This window comes from Pocillopora verrucosa, chromosome 1 (assembly GCF_036669915.1).
Source record: "Pocillopora verrucosa isolate sample1 chromosome 1, ASM3666991v2, whole genome shotgun sequence".
NCBI lineage: Eukaryota > Metazoa > Cnidaria > Anthozoa > Scleractinia > Pocilloporidae > Pocillopora > Pocillopora verrucosa.
Genome location: NC_089312.1, coordinates 24,907,814 through 24,922,332, shown reverse-complemented (window position 1 = coordinate 24,922,332; position 14,519 = coordinate 24,907,814). Strand labels below are relative to the sequence as shown.

General features: G+C 37.6%; 1 protein-coding gene and 1 pseudogene across 1 annotated transcript; both read right to left on the bottom strand.

Moving 5' to 3' along the window:
* The window catches only part of LOC136276830 (fibroblast growth factor receptor 4-like), a 117,716-nt pseudogene that overhangs the window by 7,494 nt on the left and 95,703 nt on the right, over positions 1-14,519 (bottom strand).
* LOC131795851 (fibroblast growth factor receptor 1-like) lies at positions 1,886-14,516 on the bottom strand. The gene is made up of 18 exons (XM_066168082.1): positions 14,342-14,516; positions 13,353-13,628; positions 12,614-12,937; positions 11,556-11,819; positions 11,142-11,423; positions 9,574-9,822; positions 8,807-9,052; positions 8,048-8,170; positions 7,683-7,692; positions 6,934-7,124; positions 6,089-6,205; positions 5,478-5,662; positions 5,007-5,126; positions 4,489-4,565; positions 4,319-4,359; positions 3,959-4,055; positions 3,437-3,533; positions 1,886-3,035 (listed from the first exon to the last, which is right to left on the bottom strand). Exons 1-18 carry the CDS (start codon positions 14,514-14,516, stop codon positions 2,883-2,885), a joined length of 3,027 nt encoding a protein of 1,008 aa, XP_066024179.1. The 3' UTR covers positions 1,886-2,882.

The following is a 14,519-nucleotide window of genomic DNA, read 5'->3' as shown; positions in this document are numbered from 1 at the left end:
AGGCAGTTCAGCACTCTGTGCTCTACCAGGGGTTCTTTGTACATTCCACTTCCTATCTTGAGTCCTTGCACAGCTCTCCATTAGGTGGGTTCGGAGGAGAGCCTTTTCCACTTGGGTGAGCTCATGGCAACGCTTCAGTGAAAGGGAAAATCGGTCCATGAAGTAAAGTATTGTTCTGATCTTCTCCTTTTCCTCTTCTAGAAGGCTCTCATAGGCCTTTATTTGGTCCCCTAAAATGAAATAATTAATATTGTTATTGTTGTTACATCAAATTTGTTTTATATGCTGGAAATGTTCTTAAAGATTAATTTACATTTAGTTTTAAGTTGGTAATCCATCACATTTAAGGAGCCAAATATTCTCTACTTTCATTGTTTTTTGATTTTCTAGTCCCCTAATGGTGTTATTTTTACAGCCTTACATCCTACTTATTTTGGTAGAAAAAAATCTTCATGACAGTGACTTAATTTGTAATTTTCAGAAACAACTTGGCTAACATTTTTAAGGCAATATTTGAGTTGTAACAATATCATGTAATCAGTTACATAGTACTGCTTTCAACATACTTGTAACTGTTGATTCGCGTGGTAACACCTGCCTTCTTTTTGCAGAAGCAATATTTTCGGTATTTTCTGCAAGAAACAGCAAGAGACGTCAGACACAAAACTTTTGTGCTAATTGACATGGAAAAGACTGAAATTTGATATTAGTGAAATTCTGCCAAGTTTTTATCAGGAAAATGCTGTGAAGCAAAGGTTATGTTTGTTGGGCGACCAGCCTTATCTTCAAAATTAAGCGATCTTGGCTCTAAACCGTAGGTCTCTTTATCTTTAAACACAAAAAAGTTGCCGTTTGATCAGTCCACTTGATAGAAGTGTAGGCACTTTGGGTTGATGACAAATGTATCGCATTGTTTCAAACTGGATAGAATAGATATACTGTTACCTTCAATCTCGGTCCGTAGTCTTTGGTTTTCAGTAACTAGGTCTTATTGTTTATTTAACAGTCCCTCAATCATCCCATCTGGCTCTTGGAGAATCTCGTCCGGAAGTAATAATAGGGAAGCCCAGCACTTGGATTTGACGGCCCGGCGAATGTTGCCATTCGAGGCTTGGTCCACCTTCTTAACTGTATATTCTACCCTGCTGTGAACAGCTTTTCCGACACAATCGCGGAAACACGAGGACAACGTATACCCGATTCTCCTCAAATTGCACTGGAGAGCATCAAATACTTCGTCAGGATTTTTTAGTCGACGCAATTCTTAAAGAGCTTCACCTCGATACTTCGATTTCTTTTATTATGCACACTCCGAGGTTTAAAAAAGCTACCCGTTGGGTCTGAGACGATAATTCATAGGTTGCGATTAATAGTTGATAAAAAAGAAATATTAAATAGATGAATAATAATATAGATAATAGCAATAATAACAGTAATAATGATAATGGTAATAATAATTCTATTAAATGATAAAAAATTGCGATTGTCTTTGGCCGGCAGAGATATATGCCATGGTCAGTCAATCTGGATTGAAACACCTCAGCAATACAATGGATCAGAACATTAATAACAATGGCATTTACAACTTATCCTTCTATTGAGTCTTGAAATTGTCGAATAAGTTTAAAAAAATATTGCTCTTTCTTCGACTGCCAGTGAATTTCATTACTGCGAAACATTGACAAATCCTTACTGACTCCTTTGTTATCATGATGACAAACTCGAAGGTTTCCTTGGACAAACGCGCAGTTCTAAACAGACCAGTAAAGCATGCTTCAACGACACAACCATCTATAGCTTCGTCCGTAGGTGTGAAAAGCTGAGAATGTGGATATCTCATTTGGTGGTATACATGGAAATGCTATTTTGTAGATGCGGCCATCGCTTCAGCCTGATGACGTCATCCAAAAGCTTAATGAGGATACGGAATGGTTACAATCTAAATTGACTTGGTAATCAATAAATAGTCATAAGATAAGCCTCTAGTCTTTTTATTGCAGATATTAAATAGAGTGTTTAACATTATGTTAGATACAACTTAATGTGTTTGGATTGTGTACAAAATTAAACGCTCATACGTGCTCTCATTTCGTCAAGTTTTTCGACAAGCATTCCATTTTGCCATAGCAAAATTGTTCCGTTTACCACTGTACGCACCCTTTGTGTAGTGTTTATTTTTTCTTCGTACGAATCGAAAACACTTAGGAAAATTATTAATTTGATTAACTCACACTCTATTAAGACGGTTCTCTCCGTTTATGACAAAAGCATTTGATACTAAGAGCAAAACGTTAAATGTCAATAACAATGCAATCGCTTGTTTTCAAATAAAAGTAACTTGAAAGTTAAACAAATCACCAAAAGTGATGCATATAATTTAAAAAGATGCTTCGTTAAGTGATACCTCAGTGCTAACTAGTACCGCACGACTGATTCATAATCAAACTACAAAATTTTACCAAATTTCATACCTTCGTCAGGAGATCTCCTACTAGGTCTGCCACAAGCAAATTTGCTAAATAGTTTCACAATACAACATGAAATGTTGTTGCAAAGTTTGCAAAGTACAGCTGTCTGCATAAACGAGCTGTTTTTCAAGTTGGTTGTTTTTTATTTGTTTGTTTGTTTTTTTCTCTTCTGATTTTATCGATTACGTAAGTTCAATTCATATCTATACAATTTTCCTTATACTGAAACCGATTAAATTATTTATTATTGGTATTCTTTGAGAATCAATTCATTAGTTTTTTGTACTTTTGTTATTATCATTTTGTTAATCAAGGATAAAGCTTTCGCATATTCTTCTAATATATATATGGAGAGAAATTTAACTAACACAAACCTACACTTAGTTTAGCACCGAGAAGTGACAATTATGTACCCTAACGACGGTCACTGGCACTTCTTCCCAATCCCTTAGCTGAGGCCTTCTTTGCAACTTCCTCACTTGGTCCTGCATCTTCATTTCCGAGATCTTCAACCCTGGAGTATTTTGCCTTGTCATAAGCGCCCAAGTCAAGAAGTTCCACATATGTCTTAGGAAAAAAGTAACAAATGAGGGTAATACATCAGCTGCAGAGCGCTAAAGTTTAAAGTCTAGGATCTGCTAAGTGAGTTTCCTATTTTCTCTCTAAAAATAGAGAAGTTGCAAGTACGTGGGTAGAACTGAGCAGATTTATGGAGACGATCACAATCGCCGTAAATATCAGAAGGAGCCAACAAGTTGAAATACTTCTAAATGGCCTGACAGGCTAGAAAATGTCTCTTACCAGAAGTATAAATGGTCTCAGCTGAAGCTTTTATAGAGCGAACGGAAATAAAACCAAAGCTACTAAGTATTGCTCCCAACACATGGGGGAAAGGTAAGGAGTTTGAAAAGTTTTTGAGACTTTAAAAAGCATAAAATTTTGGGAAGTTGTCAATTCTAGAAACAAACCTCTTCACGAATGTATTTGTCCATTCTTTGTCGCAGGTTTTCAAAAGGAGGACGGAAGTCAGGGTTACGATTCCAGCACCTTTTCATGATATCATACCTGAAATTTAACAAGGATGGTCTACTCTTAACTACTCTTTTATAGATTGTGCAAAGAATACCAATAAGGTCCTCCTACAGGAACCTTTTCTTAAAAATAGTATAGGCAATGGTTCAGGTTTGTCCTTTTATTGAAAATAGTATAGGCAATGATTCAGGTTTGTTCTGGGACGTCGAACATATCGCACTACTTCACTCGCTCTGATGTTTTTCAAATACATTTTAATGTCATAATTGTCCACGCTGCATCTCGCTGAATACGGTATGCTCCTGGTTCACATTCACATAACAGAAACCTACTGATATGATTGTAGTCCAGTTGCTTTATTGCAAAGATTTCAGCAATGAGAACGGTAAATGTGTCGTCTTAGATCTTAGGTTATTTTTGGGAAGACGTTGATATTATGCTAAAAAAGTGCAACTCACACTTTGTTATCAACATGATCAGGCTTTGGCATCTGATATCCCTTTGTGACCTCTGCAACCACCATGCTTTCTGACCATCCGTCGTACGGAATTCCTCCTGTCAATGCATAAGGACAAGTACATGTCACATTTCTTAATATATCAACTCTACAGTGACCGTGTCACAACTAAGTTACAGGACGGAACATTACGTAAGAACTAAAGAATTAGCTTAAAGAATTTTACAGGGATAAATGGCCAAGAAGTAAGTAATAACAAATCTTATTAAAATAATAGTAACAAAAATAGCATTACTTCTATAGCGCTTGCGCATTGCTGTTCTAAGCGTTAAATGTATTGACTGAACATAGTTTGGCTTACCAAGGGTAACTATCTCATAAAGAACGATACCATAGGACCACCTATAGAGAGCATATCAGAAAGATTCCACAGTTAATCGCTGAGTGAATTTTGGACTAGAAATGATAAAGAAAAATCCAAAGGTAATCAGTTTGTTAGGTTGTTGGATTAATATACATATCTATACATACACATCACTCAAGGTGGAAAGTCCAGCAAGTTCTCCCAGCAGAATCTCTGGTGCAGTCCATTTGATTGGCAAACATCCCTGGAGAAACAACCAATAAACGTTTGCCGTACAAAACTTATGTCCCTTTTTTTTCAAAGCCATCTTTAAAAAAATATGAAGCTGCATGCATAACGTAAATATGTTAAAATGAGAAGAGAAAACTACATTTCTCGTTCCCATATAGGTCAATCCAATGTTGGCCTTCGTAAAGCTGTCACGCAAAACAGAAAACATAACTCCTTTCGCGAGACTTTCTACAAAAAACGTAAATGAAATTGACATATCCCGATGCCCAGGCCAGAGTACTTATTCTGTTTATTTCGAACTCTGTTTTGTTTTGCTTCTTTCTTTTAATTCAAAGTGAGCTATGAAACCCTGTTGGTAGTCGAGGTACACTAACTTTCTGCAGAGAATATTCTTACGCTTACAACTTGTTTCCAGAAAAACCCTGCACTGTTGCAACAAAAAAGTGTTTTCTACCTTTTTGGCATTTCCATGGCCATACTTGAAGCTTTGATATGCCATACCAAAGTCCGTCACTTTGCAAACATAGTTTTTATCAAGGAGAATGTTTCGAGCTGCCAGGTCACGATGGATGATCTATCAGAAGATAAGGAGCCAGAATACAAAAGCTAAGAAACGATAGGTTTATATAGCGCAGCGGAGAATCAAACGTTTGAGTACGTTCGAACGAAAAAGGGCTCAAACTAAGTCAGCCCTATATAATGATTTAATGCTGACAAAACCAACATTTCTACTTTTTTTATTAAAAGCAGTGACCTGCTAATGTCAACAAAAAGCATCATGGCTAAAAAAGGTCTTAGATGTTTTATCTAAATTCAAAAGCACTCAAATATGTTGGCCAAAATCCGAACTATTAAAAAATAAAAGTTTAAATCTTTGAAAGCTTTTTCTGAGTTAGAATTGACATGCGAAAAGTATTCCACTTACCCCTCGCGATCCAAGGAACACCATACCGGCGGCGATTTGTTTGGCAAACATCACAAGATCGTAGTTGGTCAAATCCTGGGCTCTTCCCTCACCAAGATAATAGCGATCCCTCACTCCTCGACATTTTCTCAGGTAACCAAGGAGGTCACCACATGGCATGTACTCCATGATGAGTATTGGGTGAACTTAAGCGACGTAAAACAAAAGAAAAAGTAAATAAACCCCATGTCAAGGCTCCTTACTGTATATATATAAAAAAAAACATTCCGGATGACTTTCTTCATAAAGCAGTTTAGCCTACACGAAGGACTCATTTTTCGTTACCTACCCTCAGCAGAATTTACTTTCAAAAATTTGCCATAGGTTAAAGGGAGAAAGCCGGTTAGCCCATAACGAGATTTCAGGCTATCCGACCGAGATCTTAGTGAACTGTCGATGGATACATGCTCTTGGAGAAAACCGTCTGGTTGCCACACAAAGAAGACAAACTTCGTTCCATTAACATTTTATTTACGGAACTCATGTTAAGAGGTCCGAAGAGGGTTCATTCAGCATTTGTACTATCGTTAATAAAATATACCTAGAAAAGATGCTTTACGCTTAGTACTTACTTTCTGTCGTAACGCAGCCCATGAACTTTACAATGTTTGGCGGAACGTTTTCACCGATAAGTTTCCCCAGCTCAATTTCCCTCATCAGACATTTCCTTCCTTCCTCTCCAGCAGTGGCTACAACAAAAGTATACATTCATTGAGACACATTCTGATTAATACATTTGTTCCACGCAAGTTCAAGCCAGAAAGAATTCGGAAGAGTTACAAACCTCGCATATTCCTATAACCGTTTGGAGGATAATTTTCGCAGCTAGCAGATTGCCTATCTCTCAGACCTCAGCCACGGCTGAGTTGACTGTGAGTATAGAGGCCGAATCGAAACCAGTTGAGGTTTGAATCTTATCGATAGTTCTTGCTCTCTTTAGTTTTACCATCACTGCAGATGCTTCTCACCTTTCGTTCGGTAAATGTCTTTTGCCAGCGAAAAGCACCGTATAGTCAGTCTGTTAGACTGCCTACTTCAACACGGGATAATCAGTCACTGGTAAGGGGAGAATAGGTCCAAAGGAAGGAAAAGACCCTACTGGATTCAGCAGCGGATCTAGAGGGAAGAACCAACGTATCCGCAACACCCCCCTCCGGGGGAAAAAGGATTTATTGCAGGATCACTTTTACGAGCAAACTGGTTGATTATCTTCTTTGTTTCTTTGCTCCTTCCCCCGCCTTCTCTTTTTTTTTTTTTTTCCCGCGCGTAACCTTGAGTGAAGAAGAGGGGGTTGTACGTTGGTCGAGAAGTAATTTTGGACCCTCTTTCCTTCCCCCCCCTTCCCCAAATAAAACATTTTTATAACCACCCCTGAGATCAATATATTTATCAATAAAACAAATCGAAGGAGGCTAACGCGTGAAACATTTAGCGGCCACTGTCCGATTTCCAGGTTGTCCATTTGGTGAACTCAGGAGAGCTCTCCACACGGCTCCGAACGCCCCTCGTCCAATGACCTGTTCTAGCAGCACACGGTTAACCGCAACCTCCCACTTATCTACTTCTGCATTCAATGGCTCCATCTGAATTGCCTGCTCTTGGTCAGGACTAAATATAGGAAATAAACATTGTATACTTGCAGATAAAAAGAAAAGAGAAATCAGAGGGTAAAAAAATTGATTTGCTAGGATAACTTGATTGGCGAGATAATCTCTCTTGCCGATAGTGAGAAAACAATGTTTTTACTAAACCAGGAACATAAATTATTACAAAACATATTAGCAATTATTGTTATTTAAGTACACTTTGTCAATCGGATGAAGTTCAACATTACCTTTGTTTGTTAAAATCAAACAAGAAACAGTTGGTTTTAAAATCAGAAATTTTACGCGCATTTCAATTTTGTTTTCAAAGTATTAAATCTATGAACTAATCTAACTGAAAATAGATGGAAGATACTAATGAGATAAAAAATTTAAACAAAGGAACTAATGAAGCTGACTCCAACAACACTTGATAATTGTTATAATGCATCATACACACGATAAGTACGATAAAAGTAAAGTCACTGCGATATGATTTTTGTTATCGTCATCATGGTAATGGTGTAGTTTTTTTTCTTTTTTCGATGAATTTGATGAATAAAAGGTAAAATAGTTGACTTACAGAGCCATAGCTGCAATTCCAAATGATGAATTAAAGAGGATAAAGAAGGTAAAACTTTGCATTAATTTATAAAATCGAATATTCTGATAAAATTTCTGTATAATGGCAGTATAATTTGAATTTGGACAAATTAGGAGTGACGTGATATTTGCTGAATTTATAATTGTTATCAAAACATATACAGATGTGAAGAAACTCTACAATCAGCATTTTTTGGCCGAACACGGGTAATTCTTATAAAAGTATCTCTATTCTTAGGCTCATAGCTCAGTGTTCCTTAGCAGACATGTTAAATAAGTTAAAACATTTCCTTCTTTTACTTTCAGTCAAAGAAATCTGAAATAACACAGAAAAATGGACGTCACCTGTCCTTCGACGCTTGCAGAAATACCAGGTAATTAGCGAAATGACAGTCGCTGCCGCCACTGATCCACCAATGTAATACCACAAAGCGTCGAAACTTTGCATAGCTCGTGGCACTTGCTCAGCTAATTGTGTAAGATAAATATATGGCCATTAGAGAAATCTCGACGGTAGTAAAAGTAACATATAGATTTAGCCAAGCCTAAAAGCGGAGCTCGCATTTTTTTTCCCGCACGTCTCAAGGGCACAACGCGTTACCCCGGCCAGGATTAGAACCCGGGTAGTCCGACTCAGAGCCCAGTGCACTGACCACTGGACTACTGGACAAAGCCGTGGCGTTAGTGTGCCGGCGGTACAGTTGAACACGCATGTTAAAAGTAGCACGGTCGTACGGTCGTACGGTCGTACATCCAAATTTTTTCGGCTTGATGGGTTATTACTATTTTTTATAATTATGGGGCTACGCTCTGCGAGTTTTGCTACTGATAAAATTCAAGTTTTACACCATTATCGTGTATCAATCTTTGCTCTTTCGGATGGTGAGTCTTCATCTTTTTTCTAAGTTACATTTATTGTTTCACCAATGAAAATTTTTCATAAGATCATGACTCCTTGGTTCCTTGGTCTTCGATATTTTTAAAGGAAACGGGTGAAAAGAGAGAAAGAAAATAGGTCTATTTAAATTTGGCTTAAACTTCAAAACCAAACGCTTTGTTAAGTACAAGCTTGATTAATGACATAAATTACAATATGGAATTTACCTGTGACATCGATCCAGAAGGAATATTTTGCTTCGCCATAATCATTTCTAGCAGTACATTCATAATAGCCTTTATCTTTAAGCGTCGCTTGTCTAATAACCAAGAAGTTGTTTTTACTAATTAGCACTCCATCCTTGGTCCAGTTAACAGATACTTGTGGATCACCTCTCAAATAACACTCTTTTTTAAATGTGGAGTCAAATGCAATGATGAGATTTCTAGTTTCATTACGAACACGGGGTGGAACTGCAAAATAAGCATGTAAACACAAATTACAAAATTAGAAGCCACCCAACCTCCCTCCCCGCAAAAAGAAAAAATAATAATTAATAGCAATAGTAAATAACAATAAAAAAGAAGGAAAAGAAGACAATGAGCCATTTTTTTATCATATCAAACAAATCCTTCCAAAAACCATATCAGTCAGGCTATATTACTAAATTAGCCATGAAATCATCAAATTGTTAGAGTGAGAACAAAGGAACAATTGTAAAGACTTTCCAGTTCTTCGCAATAAATAACTAATGAAGCACTCTGAAAAAATTATTCATTCAGGACCTGTTCCTCACTGGTGAATCAGTCGCAGATAGTAGCTGAAAGCCCTTGCATTTTTTTAAAGTTCCGATAGTTTTCTATAATTACCTTACCCTTAGCTAAGACCCAGACACCTTAATCTAGAGTCGGACCCACTGACTATTGATCCGCACTCCGTAGACATATCAAATGCATGATTGATTTATAATACAGTTGTGAGCTTTAAAACACACCCTTTACAGAAATGTTAATGCCTTTGCTAGAATTGCCTGCTTCATTCTCTGCCCTACAAGTGTACCGCCCTTCGTCCTCCTTTGTTATCTCAGAAAAGAAGAGAGACAAACTCTGTCCTTGCAATGTATTATTCTTGAGCCAGGTGATCCGTGGTTCAGGCCGACCCGCCACAACTTTACACGTCAAATTTACACTGTTTCCTTCTACGATGAGATTGCTTGCTCCAGAAATATCCACTTTTGGTTGAACTAAAAGGTAAATAAATAACATATTATTGGAAAATCGGAGGTATTCCTATATCATTTGCATTGAACACATTAGACGCCGTAACTAAATGAACATTTGATGATGACAGTAGCGCTTCATATGAAGTATAATCGTTTGTCAGATCGCGAACCTTTCGAACTTCGTATCGAGGTCTACATACTCCTATTATCTCGGACCACCAGTTTACGTAAGACAGAAGGCGCAGCCATGGGGAGTCTGGTCTCCGCCGTTATTGCTAATCTCCACATATAGAGTTATAGGAGCAATCAATAACCTTATCATCTTAGCAGCGAAGGATCTCGAAACGCTATGTATATGACACATTCACAATCTTGTTTCGCGAAAACGCTGATAGCTTCCTACAGCATTTGCAGAACCGAAAGCATTCCATTCACTTCACTGATGTTACAAATAGTAACAACACACCCGCCATCTATGGCACTGCATCTTTGATTCCATGTGAGTGCGGCAAAGTTTAGATCGGCGGAACAGGCAGACCTATGGAAGTAAGGTTAAACGAGCAATATGGCAGATCGAGAAACGACATGCTAAGACAAAGGCCTCTGCAGTTTCAGAAGACACCTGGAAACCACCTGCTCTGGACTGAAATAAAGTATATTGATAGTGATCCTATTATTATTAAACACAGGGTAAAAGAGGCCATCCACATGAGACTTTGCCTGTTACAGCATAAATTGGACATTGGGATAGATATCCCAGAAACATGGATGCTGACCACAAGAAACACAAAAACAGGATAACTTTGCGACAGTGGACTTCGGAAGAACATTTGGTCAAAGTGTGCCAATCGAAGCCTGTGTGGGATTCCAGCGAATCACAACCAAACAGAGAGTTTCATAAGATCATGCATATCTACCGACCTTATAGCACGAGGAAGACACAAGATGCCGTCAAAAAGTCGCGATCCATATCCAAAGTGACTTCATAGCGGGATAAACGATTATACTGCATTCAGAGAGTGAATTTGTCACCAAGACCAATCGAAGTCGTTTTAAGCACATTACCAGTTTGGAAAGAAACTATAAACTTCATCAAAGAGCACTTACTTTGAGTTATGACAAGGAAACTACACTGTTGACAAATAACTTGAGTATTATTTTTTAACATGACACCCTACTTGCAAACAACTATAATCAACGAACATATCCACGATAAAATGTCGCCTCACATAGCTGCGAATATGGACAGCGAAAAGGTTTTAAAATTGAGTAAATTAAATTAATTACATTTGAAGAACTGACTTTATGACTTTCTATCTATTATCCCATTGGTCACTCACTTATAACTGACACTCGAATGTTTTTATCTTTGCTTGTGACCCTCTCTGCTCCTTTAGTTTGTTTCATGGTACAGGTGTATGTTCCATCGTCTTCAGGCCGTACAGACCTAATACGCAGGCTACCGTTGGATACTTTAGTGAATCGTTTCGGGTTTAAGGACTTTCCTCCTTTCTCACTCCAAGAAATCTGTGGATTTGGTTTTCCATTAGCACTACAGCTTATAATGCCAGGCTTGTACGCCATAACAGTTTGTCGGCTCAACGTTTTCTCAGTAAATCTTGCTGTTGAAAGGAGTAATGAAAAGTACTAATATCATAGCTACTCTTTTGAAAGGTCAGAGGTTTACTTGTCTTACATGACATTGTCGTGCATGTTAAGCCTTTTTCTACCATATAGAAGATTTGTTTTCATACCATTAATGTAGACAATATAATATTGAATATATTCCAATCTCTGGCATTCATATATTCCTCCATCAGACAGCTGCACATTATCGATGAACAGATCACCATTGTCGACAGCCCTGATCCTTTCAGAAGTAGAGTTTGTTACTTCAAGCTTTCGCCCATTGATGACCCATCTAGCATAATTGGTTTTATTGTGTATAGAGCAGTGGAGCTTTTCGCTGCTACCAATATCAAAATAGAGTTGAATTGTTTTCGACACTTTCTTATTCTCTGCAAAAAAAAAAAGTTTCAGTTTAGAAGATGTTGTCAAAATAAGTCAAATTTTTCGTAATTAACACTACAAGAAGAGATAGAAAAGATTAATATATTTACCTGTACTAAAGCTTAACTTGAGAATTTTTTTTAACTTTGTCGCACTTAAAACTAAGTCACGTTACTCGAAACAAAGTCGTGTCAGCCATTAGTAAAGTAATGAAACTTTTGAACAGAATTATATCGCATCCAAGAAAGGTTATGTAACCCATTAAAAAAAATTAGGTAACCCTCAACTGAAGTCAGGTGATCTTATGAGAAGTCATATTACCTTCACGAAAGTCATGTAGACCCTAGCTAGCGTCATTTCACCTCAAGACCAAGCTGAATCATCTATGAGGAGGGTAATTTCCTCAAGACACTGTGGTGCTACGTCGTTGGGGGAGTATAACACCCGCCACTGATGACGAAGGGCTAACACTCGAAATTCAGCTTTGAAACTCTTTACGGGGGCAAGTTTACATTATAAACTCGGTTAATAAAATCAAAATCATCTAAGTCATTTTTACTCTAAACCAAGTCATGTCATCCCTAGTCGAAGTCATGTCGCTATCTTAAGCGTAAAATCTGCGAACAGATATATGCTTGTCCGCGAGTCATACTTTAGCAGAATGTTTTTAGAAATGGTCTTCTGGTCATCTGTGTATCTCAATTTACTCTGATTTCTCTCTACTTTAGAAGGTCAATGGGAAGAAGAAAGACAACCACGAAAACCAGAATAACTGATCAGACCTAAAAATTTAGTTGCTTACTTGGTTGACACAACGCTTGAGAACCCATGTCATCCGAATGACATTGAAGTGGAATATTTAACCTTCCATCAATGCGATCGCATGATGCAAGTTCAAACTCTTCTCCGGTGCAAGAGACATCGGACATTGCTGAAGGTATTCCCTTAGCCTTTACGTCTGACCCGATGAATTCCGCCAAAGCCTCTTCAAAGCCAAGTTGACGACAAATAACTTTGGCATCATTAAAGTCCCATTTATTCCTACATATCTTTGCCCATTTCCCCTCGTAAAACACTTCCACTCTTCCTCCATACTCCATATTTGCGCCATTCAAGCGAACAGGAACTTATGAAATTACAAAAAGTTCAATCCGTTAAGATGGAAAACACTAATTATCAAGAATCAAGAATGCCTATAAATCACGAAACGATAAATAGTTCATGCCAGTCTAAGTGTTTTGTTTTAGGGGAAATTCTGCATGCAAATTATTCAGTATTCGAACGTTGGCCACATCGTTCGTTGTCCGATGTGGTTCACAACATTTATATAGTTTCCTTGCTGAAATGTTTTACGACAAGCCTCTTTTACATTGCTTCGCGACTGTGTTTTAAATTGTAAAACTGGATTTTTTGCTAAAAGATACCCGAAGATGAACAATCATTGATCTCGGAAAGCTTTCATATCTGGAGAGTAAGTAAATCTATCAAGTTACCATCTTTGAAGATCATGTGGATATTACATGAGCGCAATTCACTATTACCTTTGCAAAATTGCTGTTTCTTTTCCGAGTTGTTTTGACATGTGGTGGGAATGGTACAGTTGTAGTGGGTGGACATCTCGGAAGCATTGCCACGTTCTGAGTACCATGTGTCATTGGCATAGACACCGTTGTTATAGTAGCCCATGGCCATGCAGGTTAAATTTTCATCTGCTTCATCCCATTCACTGGTACAAAGCTTTTGCCAGCTGTTGTTTGAGAATACCTTCATTGTACCGACAGATGGATTCTTCTCTGTTTCAAAACGCAGGGCCAATTCTTTAAATATTAAAAAAAAAAATTTATAAAGATAACAATAAACAGCGTAAACTACTTCAGCATAGGTAAATTCTTGTGCTAATGATGTCTCCATATAATTACCCAGTAACAGAAGTCCTTGCATTGTTGAAAGATTTCTTTTCAGTTTATGGTGGAAGAATTTCCTATTTCGCTAACATGATTTTCTTTACCAGCAGGTCAATGCCAAAACGTTATTTAGTAACTGAGGCCCTCGTATTTTTAAACATGTTTCTTGTCATTAGATGATAGTTAGCATTACCGGATTAGCTAAAAAGGTGTTGCTTACGGGCAGTCCAACTAAATTCGTAGTCGCTATTGCGCAGATAGTGCAGACTTCTGACAGAGCGACCACAAATATCAGCAAAAACTTATGTCAATAATTAAATACCTATATTGTAGTACTAATGATAGTGGATATTTGTTTTATTTCTTTTAAGAAAAGCATGGTGAATTCCGTAGATGTACAGAGTTTGTCCATTCATGAAGGATTTCTGACTTATAATGAACTCTTTACTTTTAATAATTTGTGCATTTCACATATTTGGCCTGGATGATTATGTGATTAAAGTTCAAACTCAGCAGTTCCATTCATATGTTGTTATTCTAACTTTTATTCCTGAATTTGCTCAGTTTTGTTTCAAAATAGAAGGTTTTATCCACTGAAATCAGAAAGGCTACAATTTGTATGTTACCTTCTTGGCAACTGGACATGTTGCTACATGCTCTCAACTGTGCTCCGGTCCCATCGCAGTGTCTCCAACCATGTGCTAGTTGTGGATCAGTGCATTCTCTCTTTCTTGTTTGTATACCACCAACTGGCTTGGTACAGTTACTCCAACCGTTCCACTCACTCCAGCCACCATCCATTAA